This window comes from Sylvia atricapilla, chromosome 1, assembly GCF_009819655.1.
Source record: "Sylvia atricapilla isolate bSylAtr1 chromosome 1, bSylAtr1.pri, whole genome shotgun sequence".
Lineage (NCBI taxonomy): Eukaryota > Metazoa > Chordata > Aves > Passeriformes > Sylviidae > Sylvia > Sylvia atricapilla.
Genome location: NC_089140.1, coordinates 118978115 through 118998353, shown reverse-complemented (window position 1 = coordinate 118998353; position 20239 = coordinate 118978115). Strand labels below are relative to the sequence as shown.

The 20239-nt window shown below is 37.0% G+C and overlaps 1 protein-coding gene across 1 annotated transcript in view; it reads right to left on the bottom strand.

Moving 5' to 3' along the window:
* Positions 1-20239, bottom strand: part of PREX2 (phosphatidylinositol-3,4,5-trisphosphate dependent Rac exchange factor 2) — a 173575-nt gene that overhangs the window by 34391 nt on the left and 118945 nt on the right. The window contains exons 33-35 of the mRNA XM_066332148.1: positions 18308-18410; positions 16637-16780; positions 12453-12567 (exon numbers count right to left, since the gene is read on the bottom strand). Of these exons, the coding sequence (XP_066188245.1) occupies positions 12453-12567; positions 16637-16780; positions 18308-18410 (362 nt within the window). The remainder of the gene's footprint in view (positions 1-12452; positions 12568-16636; positions 16781-18307; positions 18411-20239) is intronic.

The window sequence follows — 20239 nt, the reverse complement described above, 5'->3', positions numbered from 1 at the left end:
TAAGTGCAGTAACATAAAAGCAGAATCCCCGACCTGAAACACAGCACTGACAGAGGAAACATACACATGTTCATAATATACCAAGAAACAAAAAGGCAGAAACCCCACAGGGGACAAATATGCATTATACATGTCTTCTCCAATTCAGGAACCCTAGAGGAATTTTTGTTTTAACTTTCCAACTTATAAATAACTTAATTGCTCACCCCAGAGGAGCTATCATTAAACATCACATAGGTAGAGTAAATATTGTACGTATCTTTGTGATAATATCACAAGTTTTATTGCCACTGCAGCAACACTTAAATAAGTTTGTCCCTGCCATGACAATGAAGTTGGACCAGATGATCTTTTAAGCTTCTCTAATCCAAACCATTCCATGTTTCTGTGGTCACAAAACCCATTCTGCTGGTTGTAAAGCTCCTAAAATCTCCTGTGGCAGCTGAAAATAGAAATATTTGGTAGGGCTCCCTACCTACCAGTGAGAACCAGGCAACAGCTACTAATGCAGAAACTGGGCAACATTTAAATGAAACAAGAGAAGCCCAACTGAACTGTGGGACACACAGGGCAAAAAAAAAAAGATTCTCCAGTGACAACCTCAAGGTATCACTGTGGTCTAGCTCCACAATGGGTGCTTAAGGCACAAACCTGATTAAAGGTCACAAGTGAGCCACAACCCAGGCTGGAACTGAGGAGTTTGGCAGCCAAATTTCAGCTGCTCTATAATAAGAAAAAAAAAAAAAAAAAAAAAAAAAAAAAAGAAAAAATGGTCTCCTTGCATCCTAATTCTCAAACAAGAGGATCAGTTCAATCCCTCAGTCATTAAAACATGATTCATGTAGCACACAAGGTTAAAAATTGCTCCCCTTCTTATTTTATGATTTCATCTAGGAGAGAAGTTACATTGTTCACACTTGCAGGGCAGGGGTGCAGACTGCAGATCTGAATACTTTCAATAATCTGGAATAACTGAGTTCATATAAAAATCCATCCACCTTTTATTTGTTTGTAGTTTTGAAAAATAACTTCTCCCAAATTTAAGGTTTGGATTAATTCCCTCAGAAAGCACAGCAAAGATAATCTAGTTCTGTTATTCCATTAAGCCTGTTGCATGATCCACACTGCACTCTGTGTCAAAGGATGCTGGGCACTACTGAAAGGAAAAGAGGTTTGTAGAGAAAATTACTCATAAATCACTTGGAGTGGCCACAGCACATAAAAGCTTCCTCAGCAGCAACAGACCAACCTTTTTTTCTTTGTTAGCAAAGCTGCAAAACAAAGCCTCACCCTGCTCTGCACCGAACATTATCAGACTGAAAACCTACACTGCTTTTTTCCGCCATACAATAGGAAAAATCTGCTTCTTTCAGAGACTGTTCAGCAATCCCATCTCTTTGGACTGTTATTCCAGCAAATTCAGCTGCATTAAATGGAACCAGAAACCAAATACGGAACAGTACACTCATTATTGGAGTACATGGAAAATAATTAACTCAGAGTATAAAATGAAGCAACACAAACACTAGAATGGGATATATGGTTATAGGAATTACTCCATTAACTAAGGCAATTATTCATTAACATAAAAAAACCCAAACAAAAAATCAACTATACACAACATCCATTTTAAATATCAAAATATCCTGTTACAACTGAAACTATTCCTTCCTCATCAGATAACACTCCCAGATGTTTCTCAAGTGCTTTATTTTATTGCTTTTCATAAAAACCGTCTTCAGTATTTTACAGAACATGACAACCTGTGGACAGCATATAAATTTCCAAAGCACTTCACTTAATTACTAAATGCTTGTTAAGGTTCTTAATCATATTTTATGGGAAAAGTTAATGGCAATCTTGGCATGGTGCCCAATTTGGACAATATTTTCTAATCCATTTGAAATGAACCAGAATGAAATCATAGTTCTTTGTCTCCAAATGTGATGTTAGTTTAGCTTTTAAAGCCTTGCAATTTCTTGAAGATCCTGCAGAAAAGTCCACCTTTAAAAAAGAAAAGGTAGATAATCCAATACACAATAAATCTACTGAGGATTATTGCTGTGTTTGACTTTTGTAAGATATCCCCTATATAGCAATGTCAAATAACAGGGACAAGTATCTTAGGGAAAACTAACACCAGGAGAAGGTAACAAACATCAAAATGAAAAATCTCTCACACGATAAATGCTTTCCCAAGATGTCTTCCCAGAACCTGAGTACAAAGGAAACGCAGAAGTACTGATTTTTTCTTAGTGAAGCATTTTACAGGGTATCCTCTAAAACTGACAAAGACATTGAACATTGAAATCGTGAACATTGAAATTTTGCAAATAGAATCCTAAGAAGGTTTCAGACTTGCAGAGGGACACATTCCTGAGTAACTTTGAACAGAAAGATAATTCAAGCAAATCCAAGTGTTTAGTCTTACTCTCAATTTCTTGTGCCAGCAAGCCCGTAAGGTTATCCTAGGTATTGCTAATCTTTTCTTCAAAATACAAGGGTAGTAGAGAAATAATTGGAGAGGGGGAGGTAACTGGGTTATGGCAATAAATACCACTAAGCTGAGGGTTCTGCTCTAGAAAGGTTTTGCTTTGATGTTATAGCACAGAAAAATTTAGCCTTTGATTTCCACATCACTGTGGCAAACATATAAATTAATTCCTACTGTCCTCAACAGAAGCATGGCAATGGATCTTAGTTCTACAAGATTTTTTTATCCCTCAGCCACAAGATATTAAAGATCATGTAGGAAAGCACAGTCAGCAACCTGAGAAAGGACACATCAGAGCAGAGTGTGGAGTAGGGAAGCATGGGAGCCTCTAAATATTTTCTTCAGCTCAAACTAAAAAGCACATATTTACAACACAGATAAACAGTATCTCTGTATTTATGATCTATGTGCACACATACTTTTGTATTTCTTGAATAACAATGCTATGTTCTGACATCTGGTTTTTAACTACACAGGTGGAAGTGTGTATAACATGCATATTGTGTGTGTGTATATATATATTTATACATAAACATTTGTAAATACATTTATATACATATAACATATATGTAAAAATTCAATTTTTTCTCTAGTAAATGTATCCATTTTCTTTATAGACAATTATTTCATGTATTCTTATCACTAGATGGTAAATCTCAATCCATGCTAAGACTCAGCAATTTTAAATCATGTCTCCTAGCATCTGTCAGTAATACAGTCCTATGTACAGTGTTACCAGCATCCTTGGCAGTTGCAGAAAGGTTTAATTTTAACACCTGAAAAGCTTCATGACTGTTCCATGATTTAAAATTGTCAAAGAGCATATCCAGTAATATTTTGACCTCTCACAACTATTGTGAAAACTGAAGTGCAGAACAGAAAATTTTAGTACCATATGACTCTAATCTGTGTGTAACTTATGTTTCATGAGTAAGCCACTCAGTAAGCCTTACCCTTTGTTAAGGTCCTAACACCCTTGTACTTGGCACTGGTGAGGCCACACCTTGAATTGTGTGTTCAGTTTTGGGGCCCTCTCTACGAGGAAGACCTTGAGGTGCCGGACTGTGTCCAGAGAAAGGCAATCAAGATGGAGAAAGGCCAGGAGCACAAGTCTTTCAAGGAGCAGCTCAGGGAGCTGGGGTTGTTTAGCCTGAAGAGAAGGAGGCTCAGGGGAGACCTTATTGTTCTTCTTGCACTGAGGTGGGGATTGGCCTCTTTGCCCACACAACAAGTGATAGAGCAAGAGGACATGGCCTCAACTTTTGCCAGGGGAGGATTAGATTGGTTATTAGGAAAAACTTCTTCACTGAAAGGGTTGTGAAGCTCTGGAACAGGTTGCCCAGGGATATGGTTTAGTCACTATCCTCGGAAGTATTCAAAAGATGTGTAGATATGGCACTTAAGGACATGGTTTAGTGGTGGACTAACACCAATTTTATTATTCCTGGCTTACTCCCATCACAAAGTGGCAAACCAGCTTTTGTCAGTCTCCACCGATGTCATCATTTAGTAATGATAGTCTCCAACTTAGTCTTCCCTCTGAAACCACTCCAAGCCATGCACCATTCCTCACTCTCCCTTCCCCTGCAGCTGGCTGGAGAGGAGAATGAGAGGCAAAAAAGGTAAAGGTCACTGGTTGGGATCAGAACAATTTACCAGAAATAGCAGTGGGGCAAGAAAACAAACAGTAAGGGCAACAATATTAATGACAAAAGTGTACAAAAGAGAGTGTGATTTCCACACATATATGTTCTCTGTGTAGCCCACAATCTGACCACAACTATGCCACCCTGACTGCTCCCTCTGGCTCAGGACCAGCACCACATTTACTCCACCAGAAAGAACCTCTTCTCCTGGAAGAGACTCCGTTCCCCTGCCCCTGGCAATGATGTAAGGTGGTACAGAACAATCTCCAGGTTCTAGCCATGTCCCTCCTGGCTACTGCAAAAACCAACACTCTCCTGGCTGGAAACAGGACAACTATAATTTCTCTCTACTGTGGGAAATTGTGCAGGCTTTCCTGAAGGGAATGTGGCTCTGCGGTAAGACAAGAAAAATACATAGAAAAGAGAAAAACTTAATCAGGTTTAGGAATGCATTTAAATACAAGTAGGGAGGGATATTAAGAAAATTTCAATAAATGAAACTTAAGGACTTCTTGGCAAGCAACCATTTGCTTTACTGGACTGGACTGGGAGTATAGAGGGGACACAGATGTTTAACTCCTGAGAACAAAATTCCCAAGAAACTAGACCCTTAAACTAAGGGGAGGAATCTTCAAAATGCTCCACATTTTCTTGAAAGACTGCAGCATCTGGCTAAACTACTGGTCTCCCACCAATTTAAACTATCTTCAGCCTGTGAGTGAGGTATGTTGAGCAATTGGCACTAGAATGTTTACAAGTATCTGAGGTAGAAACAGAGGAGGATGAATGCAAAGCAACAGTCCTGCTGTCAAAGCAGGCTCTCCACAGCCCTACTCTTAAACCTTTGAAAACACAAAACCAGGGGATTATATAAATGTGAACACAGAAACGTGAAAACAGAAAGTAATGGATGACAAAAAAATGGGAAAAAAAATCCAGTTTGCTCTATGTAACACTGCCCACTTTTCACCTGTTTTCCCGAATTTAGTCTCCAGCATCTCTACCTATGTCCAAGAGCACTTGAAAACATCTATTTGAGATGTGAAAGAAGTTCTTTGACCCCAGACCAGTTACAGATGTCCTCCTGCTTCTCCCATCACTATCAAAACAGGCAAATCCACACTGAACCAAATTGCTAAGTGATTGCTTCCACATTTCTCTTTCAGACAATGGATGTCTCCTTTTTGACTCCTGACATTCCAACCATGGAATACACTGTTAAAAGAGACAACATGCCAAATATTCATCAGGTGGTTAGGGTTTCAACTACTGCAGGCTTGGGCTGGATTCCTATCAGTGACCAGAGCGAAACAAAAGGCTTCACCTCGATCACTACAGATATACATTCTCTGTGCTTGCAGCAGATAAAGAAAGCAGGATGAACCTGATGTCCAGCTCAGTGAGCAAAGAGTCAGAACATATAACCTACCAAGACTCATAATTTTCAATTACAGAACACTACTGGTAATAAATACTGATCCTATTCTGTCAAAAGTCTGAAGAAACAATTTACATTCACAGATTGAGCAAAGCATGGAAAAAGGAAAAAAATCCCAGAGCTAAATTCAAGCCATGTGGTAATATCTTTTAGACCATCTAGACAAATTTAATTTACTTTTCCCAGGATCTCTCTATTCTCTCTCTGGTCTTGCTTATTTAGATGCAATGAATCTTATTCTGTTCTATTTAAGTAGTTCTCACTAAGTTCATCAGGAGACAAATATAGCCATTATTCCTTTGTTATATCCTTTAGAGTGAATGCTTAATTTTCAATTTCTAATTGCTTAATTTTCTCTTTCATAAAGACTTTACATTTAGAGAGAGTTATGTCACAGATTTCTGGACATTTCGAACCAAATCTTAAAAATCTAAGAGTCATTAGATTTCCAATGTTTATAGTCATATGAAATACAGGATAAATTTGTCTGTGGAGTATCGCAGTCCAGTTTTACTGCTGCCATTTTGAACACAAAGCTGTGTATCAAATAGGTAGTATTGAACACAGGAAAGCAGTTTTTCTATGTGATTTAGATACATCTCACTGTAACAAAAAGAAAACATTATCACAGGATCACTCTCTGAAATCCGTAACACTGCTCACATCACTCTTCTAAATTTGACGGCAATGACAGAAACTGTTAGTTGCTCATTTACATGTTGCTCACTTAACTGAACAGACATGAAGGAAAGACCTGTCACAGGACAAGAGTGGCACAAGGACAAGCAACACAACTTCCTTGACCGCTTGAGCATATGCTTTGGAAAAGCTTTCCATTGGAAACAGTGGGGCAAGGAGTCTGTCAGCCTTAAGGTGGATTTTCATGTATTTACTGCAGGAATTGATATATGATCTAGCCTTGTGATAATGCAGGTATTGCCTTGAGGCTTCATCATTTTGTTTCAGAGACAAGTTTTTTTTCCTTCATAGTAATTAACTATCTTTAAGTGGATACATCCTTTGTGTCATTGTAACTCATTTACAGCAAAGCAACTATTACAGAATTTTTGTTCACCTGAAGCCACGAGCGCCATCACATCTATTTTCTGCCTTGACTAAATTATACAGGATATGGAAAATATTGTCCTGCCAAGAAGCCTGCAGCTTGAGAGGCTGTTGTGCATGTATATGTGTGTGTTACACTCCTCAGACAGTTTTTGTTCCATGTTTGCAGATATTATGGGGCAGAAATAATTTTCTTTTCTTCTCTTTCTGAAAATTAAAAGAAACAAGAAAACCCAACAACATGAAAACCTCATGAATTTTAACATCCCTGAATAAAGAATTCAGTTAAATTTGCCATTGCTCTGTGGAAGATTACTTATGACATAATACAGGAGGCTTCAGACAGAAAAATTGTTTGAAGTTACATTGTAAATGAAACTCTTTAAAATGACAAATATTACATTCAGTGTAATCAGATGTTCAATGTAATGAGGGTAGTTAGCTAAATCATTTGTCATTAGATTCACTGATTATAATTGCTTCCTTAGCATAACAGACTTGCATTTACCTCCTAAAATGATATCCAAGAAAACAGCAACATGGGGAGAAAAACCCAACAAAAAATCAAGAAAACTCAAAAAAATCCACTTCTCTTCTTTTCCTTTTATTGCTTGCTTTAATTTTTCTTCTATTATGGCTGTACAACAGACTACAGAAGTAGCTGCCAATAACCCTGGACACAGCTGACTTCAAAGAATAGTTCCAAATCACACAGAATGGCAGGCAGGAAGGAAGGAACATTTTTTCCAGACTGTCTTTCTCTATTGATGCACAGGCGAGTTAATTACTACACAGTGGTAATTAGCACCCACACCAGTGGTAGGAATGTACAGCAACCCTCAGCTGCCTTTCCCACAGCATGATCCTATCTTTGGAATAAAGAACTGGGTCATCCTATAATCAGGGGTGTCACAAGAAAGTGCCATGCTGAGGATAAGAGAAAATTAATGGAAAAGTAGAACTCTCCTGACCTCACCTTCATCTATTATTTTTCTCATTTCCTCTGTAGGTTCCCAATCCTAGACACCACAACATCAGAAAACAGATTTTGAAGGTGTTTAGATGTCTAAATGCATGCATTTCTGAAGAAGCATTAAAAATGTTCATCTATTTAAAAGCCACTAATTTCTCTAATTTCTTATTAGCTAAAAATTATCTGCATAGACAGTTCTGAACTCTAAGCACGTACACTGATCCAGTTTTCAGCAGCTACAGACCACCATAGTTTGCTCTTGCAGTCACCAGTGAAAGCAAAGCACACTGCAGAGACACAGAAGCTGGAAGTAGGCTTGGTACAGGCACAGCCCTGCACCCTGCTGAATGACCTGTGCCCTGAACATCCTCTCTGCCTTTGTGATACATCCCTTATGTGCACAGACATATCCAGGAAAAAAAAAAAAAACCCTTTTAAACCATAGATGTGGTTGGACTTTTCTGATTAAGCAGCTAACCAGAAGCACATATAGAAAAATGCATTTTAATAGAATGTTATAGGAGGGACAGCTCTTACCTAGAATGAGAATTCACACTACAGAAAAAAAAAAATTATCTGAAAAAATGTCGAACACAGAGATAGGAAGACTGAAAGAGCAAGCTTCTTACTGCACACTCAAATTCTCATCCTGGGCCAGCAAGTCCAAACATATGATAACTTGGACAAACATTAATTCTGACACTGAAAGTCCATTTTCAAAAATGGTTTACTTTTTGGAGGAAGCTAACTCAAAACCTATTTCTCTAAGTATAAAAACTATTCTCCTATCCAACTGAATGTTTTACTTTGAAGTCATTGTTCAGTCCAAAGATTGGCTGAGCTATGGCCATGCAGCTAACCTGTCTGTCAGGGTCTGTCCCAGCTTTCAACAGGCCTGCATCACAACCAATCTGACCATCACAACAAGGACCAAAAGATCTATTCCTATGCAATGCAGCTAGCATACTGAACCTTACTGCAGGAAATAGACCTTTACCAGTTATAAAGACCATAATCAAAGGACAGAATGTACTTTAAACAGATAATTCTTAAATTATAATTTTGAAGCATTACTGCTTTAAGTTTATCCTCACATTTTTGCAAATACATGACTCAAGACAATACCTAAATCAACCAAGCAGTCTGAGTAAATATAGTGCATTTGTGAGATTTTGTTATTCCTATCAGCATTTGTAGTAGTTATGGATTTGAACACCACTGTGTCCTGCACTGTTGAAGCAAAGTAATGTCTGGTATCTGTAACAGCAAAAGGATTGATTCAGGATGAAAAAAGCCTGTTTGAAAGTCAAGGAGTAACAAAGGAGGAAGATGGGGACAAGTGAGAGGAGGAAGGAGAATACAGAAAAGTCTCACTTAATGTTGACTTTGATAGTGGTCAGATACACAGGTTCTGTTTAGCCCACTTCTAAATTAGAAGACAACTGTTGAGAGATCAAACACATAGTAATAACGATCTTGAAAATCTCTGCTGACCTAATTACTTTCACTTGGATGCACTGAATGTTTCTCATTAGCAAACAATTTGATCAAGTTCAATTGACATTGCTGGCAACTACTAGCACCAGCTCAGTTCTCAAACAGAATTTGAACATAACTTTATTTTCCTTATCAGTATCACAGAAATGGAATTGGAACAATAAATATAAATACAATTTGATTAAAAAAAATCCAAGATGATTAAGAATAATTGTGGGTTAGATGTTGAAAATTTCTCAGCAGATTGAAATTTCATAAACTAGGTAGTGGTTGTTTTGTTGGTTCTCTTTAAATAACACCTTTATTTCAAAAAAGCACTTCCTACATACTGCTGGTATAGAGGATGTTGCCTTAGGAATTGTAGATGAACTCAAGTTGAGCTTATCTCAGAATAAAAGTTCCCTTATATTAGTAATAAGATTCAAATAGCTAGGGTTAAGTCCATTACAGGAGATGGAGGGACATTTCCTCCATTCCACATGAGCATGAAATTCTATAACCAATTTTCAACTGTCTTTCATGCACTCTCATAAAAATGATAATCTTATCAAAAATGATAATCGTATCAGCTATTTCATAGCTGAGGTAGAATTTGAAAAATGCCAAAAGCAAGAACCATGAAAGACAGCTCTTATGATGCTCAAATCAGTGTCGAGGAGGACAATTTTGCACCTGGATTTATTGCATCAGTTCTGATACTGTGGAAAAACTGATCAGAGTTCCAGCACTATGAATGACCTCTGCAATAAAAGCAAAAGTTCAGCTTCTCGACTTAATGGCTATTCTTCCTGAAATCCACTAAAAATTTCCCAATATATCTTTTTATTCTTACGAATAAATAATCTCTATGTTAATGTTTTAAAGCACACATGGGTATGAGATCCATCACCCAAAAATATTCTATGTACTAAGATTTTAACAAGACTTTACCACAAGAAATTAAGAGGTAGCTGAGCAAAGATACTACAATTTTTTTTTATTAACACTCCTGCTTGGGTACATACCAAGCAAGGCCAACATCCCTGTTTGCAACTGGGACCATACACAACCAAAGAGTCTCTTTTATTTCACATTATTATTGGAGCATTATTAACTCAATGCAGCAGGAATAAGAGAAGCTGAAATTGTTTCTTGAGTTGTTATCAATGGAAGCCTTGGCTGCAGCTTGGCACTGCCAAGTACTGCTTTCTTTCTCACTAATTTCCCTTCTCCCACTACTTTTTCCACAGCTCTTGCTCACACTTGCTTTTGGCTGCTGTAGTGATGGAGAGATAATAAAATCTTCATCAGATGGTCATCTAACAAACAAGCAGCAGATTCCTTTTCTATGGAGAAAGAATGGCTTATGGGCTGTATCTCGAATGACTTACTTTATTACTGATTAAGAGACTCTGCACAGAGGATTTCTTCCATCTGAAGAGTTTTAGTATTATTGCACTTGAGTATGTTTCCAGGGAATATGCAATTTTATTTTTTTGTTCTTCTTTAGAGCAATTACCCAAATGTTAATATCTTTTGCTGCTGTAGTTACTTCATTAGATTCTCCTGGCCAAACACCTACATAGCCTAGCAAATTGCAGAACAAAAATGAAGCATCTGCTTTTCTGTTTTTCCTCTTCACATTTTGTCAGTTACTTCCTGAAGCTGTTTGTGCTGCACTTAAGAAATGGGTAGAGTTCACCAGAAAGCAAACAAATCAATTACTGAATGTTCTAGTCAGACATTAGAGAGCTGAAAAAAACACCAATTCTTTTCCTGTTCTTCTGACTGGGCAGAGATACCCATGGTAATTTTTGTTAATGATAAGTTTTTCATGGTAACTTCTTATAAAACTAGGCCCTGAAGCTTAGCAACTCATCAGAGCTGTGAGTCACAACACTGTAAAGAGGGATGTATCTCATTATAGGCACAGCATGAATGGAGGACCTAACTCATGAGGTAAGCAAGGTCAAGGAACACCAGAGCATGCAGTCAGGAAGAATTTATTTTAAGGATTTTTATGGAAGGTTAAATTAGTCCTATTCATAGGAAAAAAAAAAAAAAAAAAAAAAAAAAAAAAAAAAAAAACCCAACACAAAAAGTCTTGCCTTGTCTAACTGATAGAATGAATCTCTTTCCAACACCAGCTGATTTCATCTAGGCCAAATACTGGCACAACCAAAGTTCTCTGTAAAACTGATTTATAACATAAGCCTTGCCACATGGATGCACTTTTTTCCCAAATAGGAAGTGCAAGTACAAGAAGATAGAAAACAGACTAAATAAATACATTTGTCATTGACATACAAGTGCACTGACAGAGACATCACACAAAAAAATCAAATATACCATACTCACTGAATTTAATTGGCTTTAGAATCACTTTTTCTACAGCAGTACTTAGATTAAGACAGAATCTAGAGATCCCACTGCTTTAATAACAAATAAGATAAATAAATTTGCAAGATCGCCGAAGAAAACCTTGCAGACATAGGACCGACAGATGAAGGAATTGCAAAGACACCCTCATTTATCTTCCTCCCCCTTTTCCATTGTCCTTGAGCTTTTTTTAACTCCTGTTCTCTGCTGCTTTTATAAACTGCCTAATCGTCCTGGTGAAATGACATTTCTATCCAATTTAAGAATTTTAGAAGTGAATAGATGTTGTTTTACCACAGTCCTTTGCACTTTTCAATGCACATGGCAGGTAAGCATACTCAAACAAGTGTTTTGCACAGGCACAGTGAGACACAAGAGTGATCTATGTACCCATTTTCCTTACTTTACTTCATAACTAATGGATTATTTTGTGTAATAGAAGTTCTGTCTTTGTGTGCAACTCCTTAATGAAATATGTACCAAAATACACAGCTGCAGAATTTCTGCATATACTGGCAAGTATGAACTCTGTAATCCATAGCCAACGCTGATGCAGATATCCAAATATGACTCTATTCCCATCAGTATGGTGCAGTGTGGGGAGAAAGAGCAGGAAAAGAACATGATTTTTCAAGTCCTATTCTGTAGAAATTAGGTAAATATGGTCTATAAAATCAGATCATAATGTGCAGCAATTTTGATACTCCACTTGTGATCAACTAGACCATTCCTTTTCTATATGCATTAGTACAACAACCTGGAGGCAATTACAGCTAAAACTTTCAGGAGAAAAGAATTTTTTTAAAAGTAACTTAACAATGCAGAAATCAGAAAAATCAGAATCATGAATCTTGGACATTATTTAATCATGAACCAAAAGCCAACCACCATACAACACATTTCAGATTAAAGCTGTGCCACGGGAACTGAATTAAAAAGAGAACTCTAAGCTAATTCGAGAAATGTTGGTTTATTACCCACCGTAGTTTCTGGTTATACTGCTTGACTTTTTCTAGTGAGGCAGCATTAATCTGAGCTTGAAATTCTTCCACTGAGACGCTGTCTCTGTAATAGTATCCTTCCATGCTCTCCAATGCTGTGAAAAAAGAGAGCAGAAAAGAGAAAGATCATTATTAAATATTTAGTAATTGCCTTCTTTGTAGTTTTGTTCACACACAAGTGAATTACTTTTTAACCTTGAGGCTGTGACCCTACTGTGAATTACTGAGCTGTTTCCATATGCCATCAAATTGTTACAGATCTCTCTTAAAGATTTCATTTACAAGAAAAATTATATTTCTTGCCCTGTGGAAAATATAAAGGAGAGCACTAATTTGAGTTCCTTTGCTCTAATTAAAGTATTCCTGCCTTTTGAATTCAAATGTGGGGTTTAATTCTGATATATCCTGGAAGAAAACAGTAGAATTAGCTGGGGTAGAGGAAATAAAGGATCAGTGTAACTTTCACAGATGGAGACCTAATAACTGCTCATGACACCCAATTTTGGGAGATGATGTGGAGCACCTCACCTAGAGGTTCCTCTAGTTATACCCACTGATAATGTGAATACTTTCTTCTAGATCAAGTGAAGTAAATTTTGCTGGATTTCTGAAAATGGCCTAGAATACTTGTCTGCCTCCACCTTTGCTGTATCCATTTACCAAAACCAAGGATGAATATTGTTACAAGGATTCAGGAACTAAATAGAAACTTCAATGAAAGGATTCTCATGAAAATTTGGACTGGAAATATTAAGACCTTCATATTAAGAGGTCAACCACATTATAACAAACCCAACTTTCGGTGAAATAATTTTTTTTTTGTGGAGAAACATTAAAGGCTTTACAATTAGGAATACTGCCACTTTAGTAATCCAAACACATTCTAAGAAGTCATCACCATATCAGAAAATGCAAGCCATAAGCAGAGTTTTCATGGAAACATGCTGCTGCCTTACAGCTTCAGCTGAACACAGAATATTAATTCTGCTTGTATTGCTTAATATGACCAGTTAATAAATAATTCATTCATTGTGAAAGAACATGCAAATTGCACTCCCCTTCTGTGCTTTCACAGTTTGTAATTCTACTTCTGTGCAAAAAATATTAAGTTTCAACAGTCAGACTTGATTCTTCTTTGGTTCTAAGTCACACCAGAAAGCTCAAACAAAAATATCCACTGAACTCCATTTTTAACATCATGTTAACACAAACAGAATTGATAATCCCTACTGCTTATTTTACTGGCATGAAGTTGGTTTTATTCAATTAGATTATCCTACCAGGAAACTCAGTCATCTGTGAGGACTGGCAGGAGCACAGAGTTCTGCCTCTCTGGGGCCACACTAACAGGTGCAGGCAGGGACTCCCAAGCTGTGTGCTTTGTCCCTGCCCACTCTGAATGGTTTAACATTTTTCTACCCAATATACTAGCGAGTTCTTTTGTAAGGAAGCTTTCCTTACAAACACATCTTCTATGGTATTCTTCAATCCAAGATGGAATATTATGGTCTGAAGGTATAGAAGTGATTGGGAAAGGAACCTGGAAATGGGTGGACTCAAAGGGTAGTAGCTAACAGGACATGGTGTGCCCAGGGGCCCACTACAAGCAGAGCATCACAGGTATCTCTGCTGTTCAGTGTCTTATCACTGACAGGAGGGAGGTAAGACAAATTTGCAAATGCCAAACTGGGACAAGCAGTGGATTACACCCAAGTGCAGGGCCACATAAAGAACCAGGGTGTTCACAATGGTACAAGCCAGCACAATGAGACAATCCACTCAAATTGAAACGTTTCAACTCAATAGAAAAAAAAGCTTTTTCACCATTACAGCAGATAAGCAGAGTAACAGGTTACTCAAGAGGTTGTATAGTTTCTGTCCCTGGGTGCTTGCAAGATCCTACTTATTAGGCACCCAAGCCACCTGGTTTCATGTCACAGCTGTTGCTGCTTTGAGTGGAAGGCTGGAATAGAGATCTCCTGAGGTCCCTCCCAATCAGAATTGTTCTAACACTCTATGAAAAACTTAAAACAAAACAAAACAAAAAAAAAAAAAAAAAAAAAAAAAAAAACACCAAAAAACCAAAAAAACCCAAAATAAACAAACAAACAAAAAACTATACATAATTAAGTAACAATAACTATACATAACTATTTAACAATTTAAAATAAACAGACTTTTCATTTTAAATAGCGCCTTTAAATTTATTCCCAAGATCTTAAGTCTAATGGAGGAAATAGAGAAATCTAAATGCCAATAACAATATCTCAACATCCTCAGCTCCAGTCCTGCAAACCAGGATCCTTTTGAAGGTATACACACTTGGGTACGTGGTTGAACAAAACGGTTTATTACAAATGGAGCGATAGATAATATAGCCTGAGCAAACAAGAAATTTCAGAAAGTATTATAGTGCCAATCGTAAATATGTAGACTTGTAATTTTAGGCAGAGATCTATGACACTCAGAATAGAGAAATAGAGAGATAAAGAGTCTGATGTGCATTGACTTGTGCCTTTGACAAAGTATTCCAAAACCATGATTTTCTAAATGTTCCTTTTGAAAATATAAATCATTGTATTTTAGGCAGGAAACAATCTACCAATGTTTAGAGTGGGGAAGCAAAAACTCACTTCACAGAGAAACTTAAATAAGAATTCTACATTAGCAGCTAACAAATTTCAGTTACAGATGGGAATCTACTGAGTTAACTTGATGCCAGGTCAGCCAAACCTCATAGGAAAGAAGTAAAAAAGAGAATCCCAAACCACTCATTAATGAGGTTAAAAACCTTCAAAATAATGATTTTAACACTAGGATTTAAAGACTTATCCAGGACTTCTTATTCTTGGAGTCTAGTCGACTATTTTAGAGGATGATGCTTGAATATTAAAGAAATTTGATATGATTAAGAAAGAAGAAACTTTCCATTCTACTGAAAAATATTAAGCAGATGTAAACACTTGAACGGATCCTTATCCTATTCCTTTAGCTGACTACAGAGATGCTTATCCTAAGAATCAAATTTTTTTGGGCTGTTGGAAACAGAAGTGGAAAAAATTTTGCTAAATAAATCCTGTAGCACACCAAATTCCCTCCCCAACCTAAAAAAAAATAGTATTTCCAGGAATTCAGCTGAACCAAGGTATTTTCTGTTCTCTGTCAAGTGCTTTTTTTGTCTGCTCTACTGAAATTTGCCTCCTGCTCTGTGTTCTCATTTTTCCCTATGATTGAAATCAATCTGTTGAAAAGAAAACCACCAACGTCTTCATTAGTTTGTTTAAAAGTCAAACTCCAAGGATCTTATTTTTATAAAAATTGTGCATTTTAACTTAATACTAAGTTGAGCTATTTATTTATATTTCTGTGCACTATTCCCTTTTACATCCTCCTTGTCTATCAGAGACCAAGCTCCCCTGTAAAACTTCATTTGTATGCCTGACTTCTGCCTATTGCACGCAGACCCTGGAAGCCTTTCACAAGGCATGGAGTATTTTCAGCTCCCTGTGAAATCAAAGGCGGCTCAAGGCAATCAGCAGCTCACATTCACCATTTCAGGGAAGCCAACTTCACGCTCCTGATGACTGTAATGACACTGCAGCTAATGCAGGCTGCCTGTAATTTATGAACAGTCTGAGCATCAGCGCCACCATTCCTCACTTTGTAATGTTTGCAGAGCAATAACTACATAAGCCTGAAAATGCTATTTAACTCTTCATAACGTTTTGAGAAGATGGAATTCTCAGGGGGATAACAACTTAGTCCTCAAATATGAAGTAATGGGAAAAGATTATGACAGCATTTGAAGAGCAAGCCACTTTTAAGGACAAGTTTCCTGGTCTGACTCTTGTCCATTAATGGCTAAAAAGAACAAAACAATATTGATAAATGAAGATTCACTCTTTATGGTAGGAATCATGTAACTGGCATAAATTTAGAAATACATAACCATGCCTCTATTTTTTATTAAAGACATCAGAATTTCTTCAATTTACATTTTAATTCTAAGTCCTCAATAAATGCTCACATTAAATGACATCTAAATATAAGCATTGTACCCTTATGGCTACAGAGGATTCAAATCAGAGTAAATAAGTGGGAGTTTAAAGAGAGTTAGGTATTATGTGAAAAAAGCAGGGCAGGATAAATTTAACTTCAAGTTACCTTGTGAAAAAAGTACTGGATGGATTTTAAATCCTCCTCCATTCTTCAGCCTTTGAGGAAGCTGTTCAAAATGGTAACCATCAAGGTAGAAGTAAACCTTCAGTGTTTGCCTGCTTCCTTCTGCTTGGTATGTGATTGGTACATCTAAAAATACAGTCAGTGTTACAATTCCATTGTAAGCAATGACATATTCTTTTCCAGAAACTGTTGCACACAAAATTCATGCAGTTAGATAAAAAAATTACTGCAGACACAACATTCAGTATTTTTCATTATACAGTGTTTTCATAGATAAGTCTCCAAGTTGAAAACAGTAAAAACAAAACATAGTGACTCACATTAGTATTATTATTACATAAAGTTTTTTTACTGTGTGCATAAATCACTTTGTACCTAAATAGTAAAGATTACAAAGGAACATTTTTCACTACTTATGGTAATAAGAAGGAGACTTCTCTTATTGATTATGCAGAATCATAACCAGAAAAAAAAAAAGAAATTGCCTGTTCTCGAATACTGTAAGAATAGTCAGACTGACTGTGGTGGCAGCATTTAAACTAAAAGAAAATACAGAATTCACAACAATCCTTGAACACACGGAGTTTCTGTATATTAGAATAGACACCTCAGTTGAAAGATCCTGCAACCTGAACAGTTCATGACATAGGTATAGCATTAACTCCCCATCAGGAGGCCTCTTCTGGAGCTGCATTTCCATGTTGTTACCTGGTTTAGCAGGGCTTATTTTTAAAACACTCTGAACAGGACCCTTACTTGAATCAAACCAAAATAACTATGGGCTTACACAGGCTAAATCCTACCTGACTATCAGCCCTGTGCTACTGAACTCTCCAGAGCACAGGCAGCTTTGTGTCTTCTGGTTTTGGTTATTGGAGAAGTTCTCTCCAGTGTGGTCTTAATCCAGCAAAGGGATTGTTTCAGAAGGGCTTGATGTGAACCAGACATGCTTTCCTCCCTTCCCAGGGGACTCATGAGACAGGAGAAAAATGAGGCCTTTTCACTCACTAAACAAAGTTCACTGCAGGAAAATATCTACAGGCCGAACATATATTAATAAAGGAATGGCTGAAAATGAGCAAAGTGTATGAACAGCAGACTGCAAAGACAGTCCTTTCCTGCTGAGTTGGGCAAGTTTTGTGAGGAAGGGTTCAGGACCCTGATCATCTGCAGCAGCAGGTCCCAAAGAAAGCTTCTTGCCCAATTTAAAGTGATCCTAAAGGACAGGCCTGCCCTGTCCTTTCAAGGAACTCTTCAAAGAGTTATTTATTTTTCACAGAACAAAATGAAATGTGGTTTATGCTTCTTTATCTCATATTGGTTGCATTTCCCTACCAAGACCTTCAAACTATTTTTACACATTTCTTCAGCAACAGCTGTGTCTTCCAGGGACTTTCTGATGCAGTCACACACTCCCAGTGGAAAGTTCAGCTAAGCAAACAATTTTGCCCCCAAGGTTACCGACATTGCCAGATAATGATTCTGCATTGTCACCGATGATAGCTGTATTTCAGTACATATAGGAATAACAGGAGAGCTGTACATCTACTTATTCTCAATAATTCCAAGTTATATAAGATTCCTTGTGGGAGGTGATGTTCTAGGAACAAAAAATGTTACAAAACCAGTAAAACCCAGATATTAATTACTCACTTGCAACTAGTGGTTCTGGCTCTGATTGTCTGAAGTAGAAAGTCACTTTTTCCAAGTCAAACAATGCAACCAGTGTATCTTCTAGCATAGCTTGTTCATCAGCCTAAAAAAGGCAAAAGAAAAATTGGAAAGGTCATTTCAGCCAGATGTTTTCCCTAGCAGAAATAATATAAGGGAGCAGGACATAAAATTAACTACAGAGTGTTGCACAACATTTCACTGCAGCAGTGAAACCTATTTAATTCCTAAATGAGGCAAATATCTTTGTTTCGATTATCGTTTTCCCTTTTGTTACTAGTTCAGGGTTATTAAAATTAATGTTATCACATCATACAGTAAATCAATCAGTAATTTATAACTATCATTATTTCATATCATGTCCTTTAATCAAATAATTCTGTCATTATTCTGCAGGACATCAGATTTTAACACCTTGTCTTGCCACCATGTCTACCTTGTAAAGCAATAGAAGGGAAATGTAAAGACTATATTTGTTTTTTAGCAATTTTCTTCTAAAATTTCCGTAACTTTAGGATTTCACTTATGAATAACATATAAGAGTTTATTGTGTCCACTAAGCACCAGAAGCTCAGAGAAATAATAATTGAATAATAATTGAACCAGAAGCTCAGAGAAATTACAGCTCAGGATGACTTGCACTTTTCCTATAAAACTCTAGGCACAAATCGAGTACATAAATGTGCCAATACTCCAATTTGCTGTTATAGTTCACTCTGCACACCCATGAGCTAAAGAGATAGTTAAAGAGATCTAGGATTTCTCAAGACACTTTAACCAAACCTTTAAAAAGCAAAATAGTAATCTATAATTATGGCTATCTTGAGTTAACTATGCAGAGCAATTATAGCTTAAATCAATAATCACTTAAAGTAATTCTATTCTTTATACAGCCCTCCCCTGGCTCTTTAGATTAGCAAGAGCCAAAAGGAAATCTGAGGCATGCATTTTTCCCCCTCTAAGAAATGAAACAGTCGGATGGAAAAGAATAATAAATAGCTGTCCATAAATTGACAATAAATTATAGTTTACAGAATGATAGAACAGAAGAAAAAAACCCCCATGATTTTCCCTGATCTGTAGAGTGAAACAGTATTCCCCCTTGTACATAAAAAAAGGCAAATCTGCTAGAAATATCTTGTCTTCTGGTTCAATTTATGAAGTCTATGGACAGAGTGATTATGTCAGCAGAACAGTCTGAATACCATAGAGCAGCGTGGGAAACTCTTGCACAACTGTTCGCTCTTTACTGAACTCTGGCCATAATGGGTGTAATTTCCTTCAAATACCCTTGTTTAAAATAACATGGATCATTTGTAAGCCAAATAGTGCTGAGAAGGTATTGAAAATCCTGCCTTTAAATACATTTCCCTTGGTTAAGAACTGTTCGGCAGAAAAGACTGAATTTTATTTTCAATTGGACAATGCATACTGCTGATACCTGATTAGGTGAAAATAGTTGACTAGCACACATTTTCACTACAAAGAAATGCACTGCAATCTTGAAAGAAAAACTATCATTATTCAGAGCTGTAAAGACAACAGTTGCTTTGTGATAACATAAGAACAAAGCACATGGAAAAACATTAGACAGGCACCAATGGAATTCACTCTTGAATTCTAAGTATTGCATCACCTGTTGGTGCTACACGTTGCCAAAAAAGCATCCAGGACCCAAGACAGGAGTCTAAGCTTCCCAGACAGTGCCTTCTTCACATGCTCCTTATGTAGACAGAGTTCCCCTGTTTCTCTGAGGCCCTGATTTTATCTGTTTGTAAGCTGCACACACCCATGCAAACTCAAGTACCACAACTGCCTGTGAAGTAGTTGGTCACGCTGGCTTATGTCAGTGCTCTCCAGCAGTAGCACAGACTAAGACTTTATGACTGTGATTTAGAAATACCTTCATTTGTA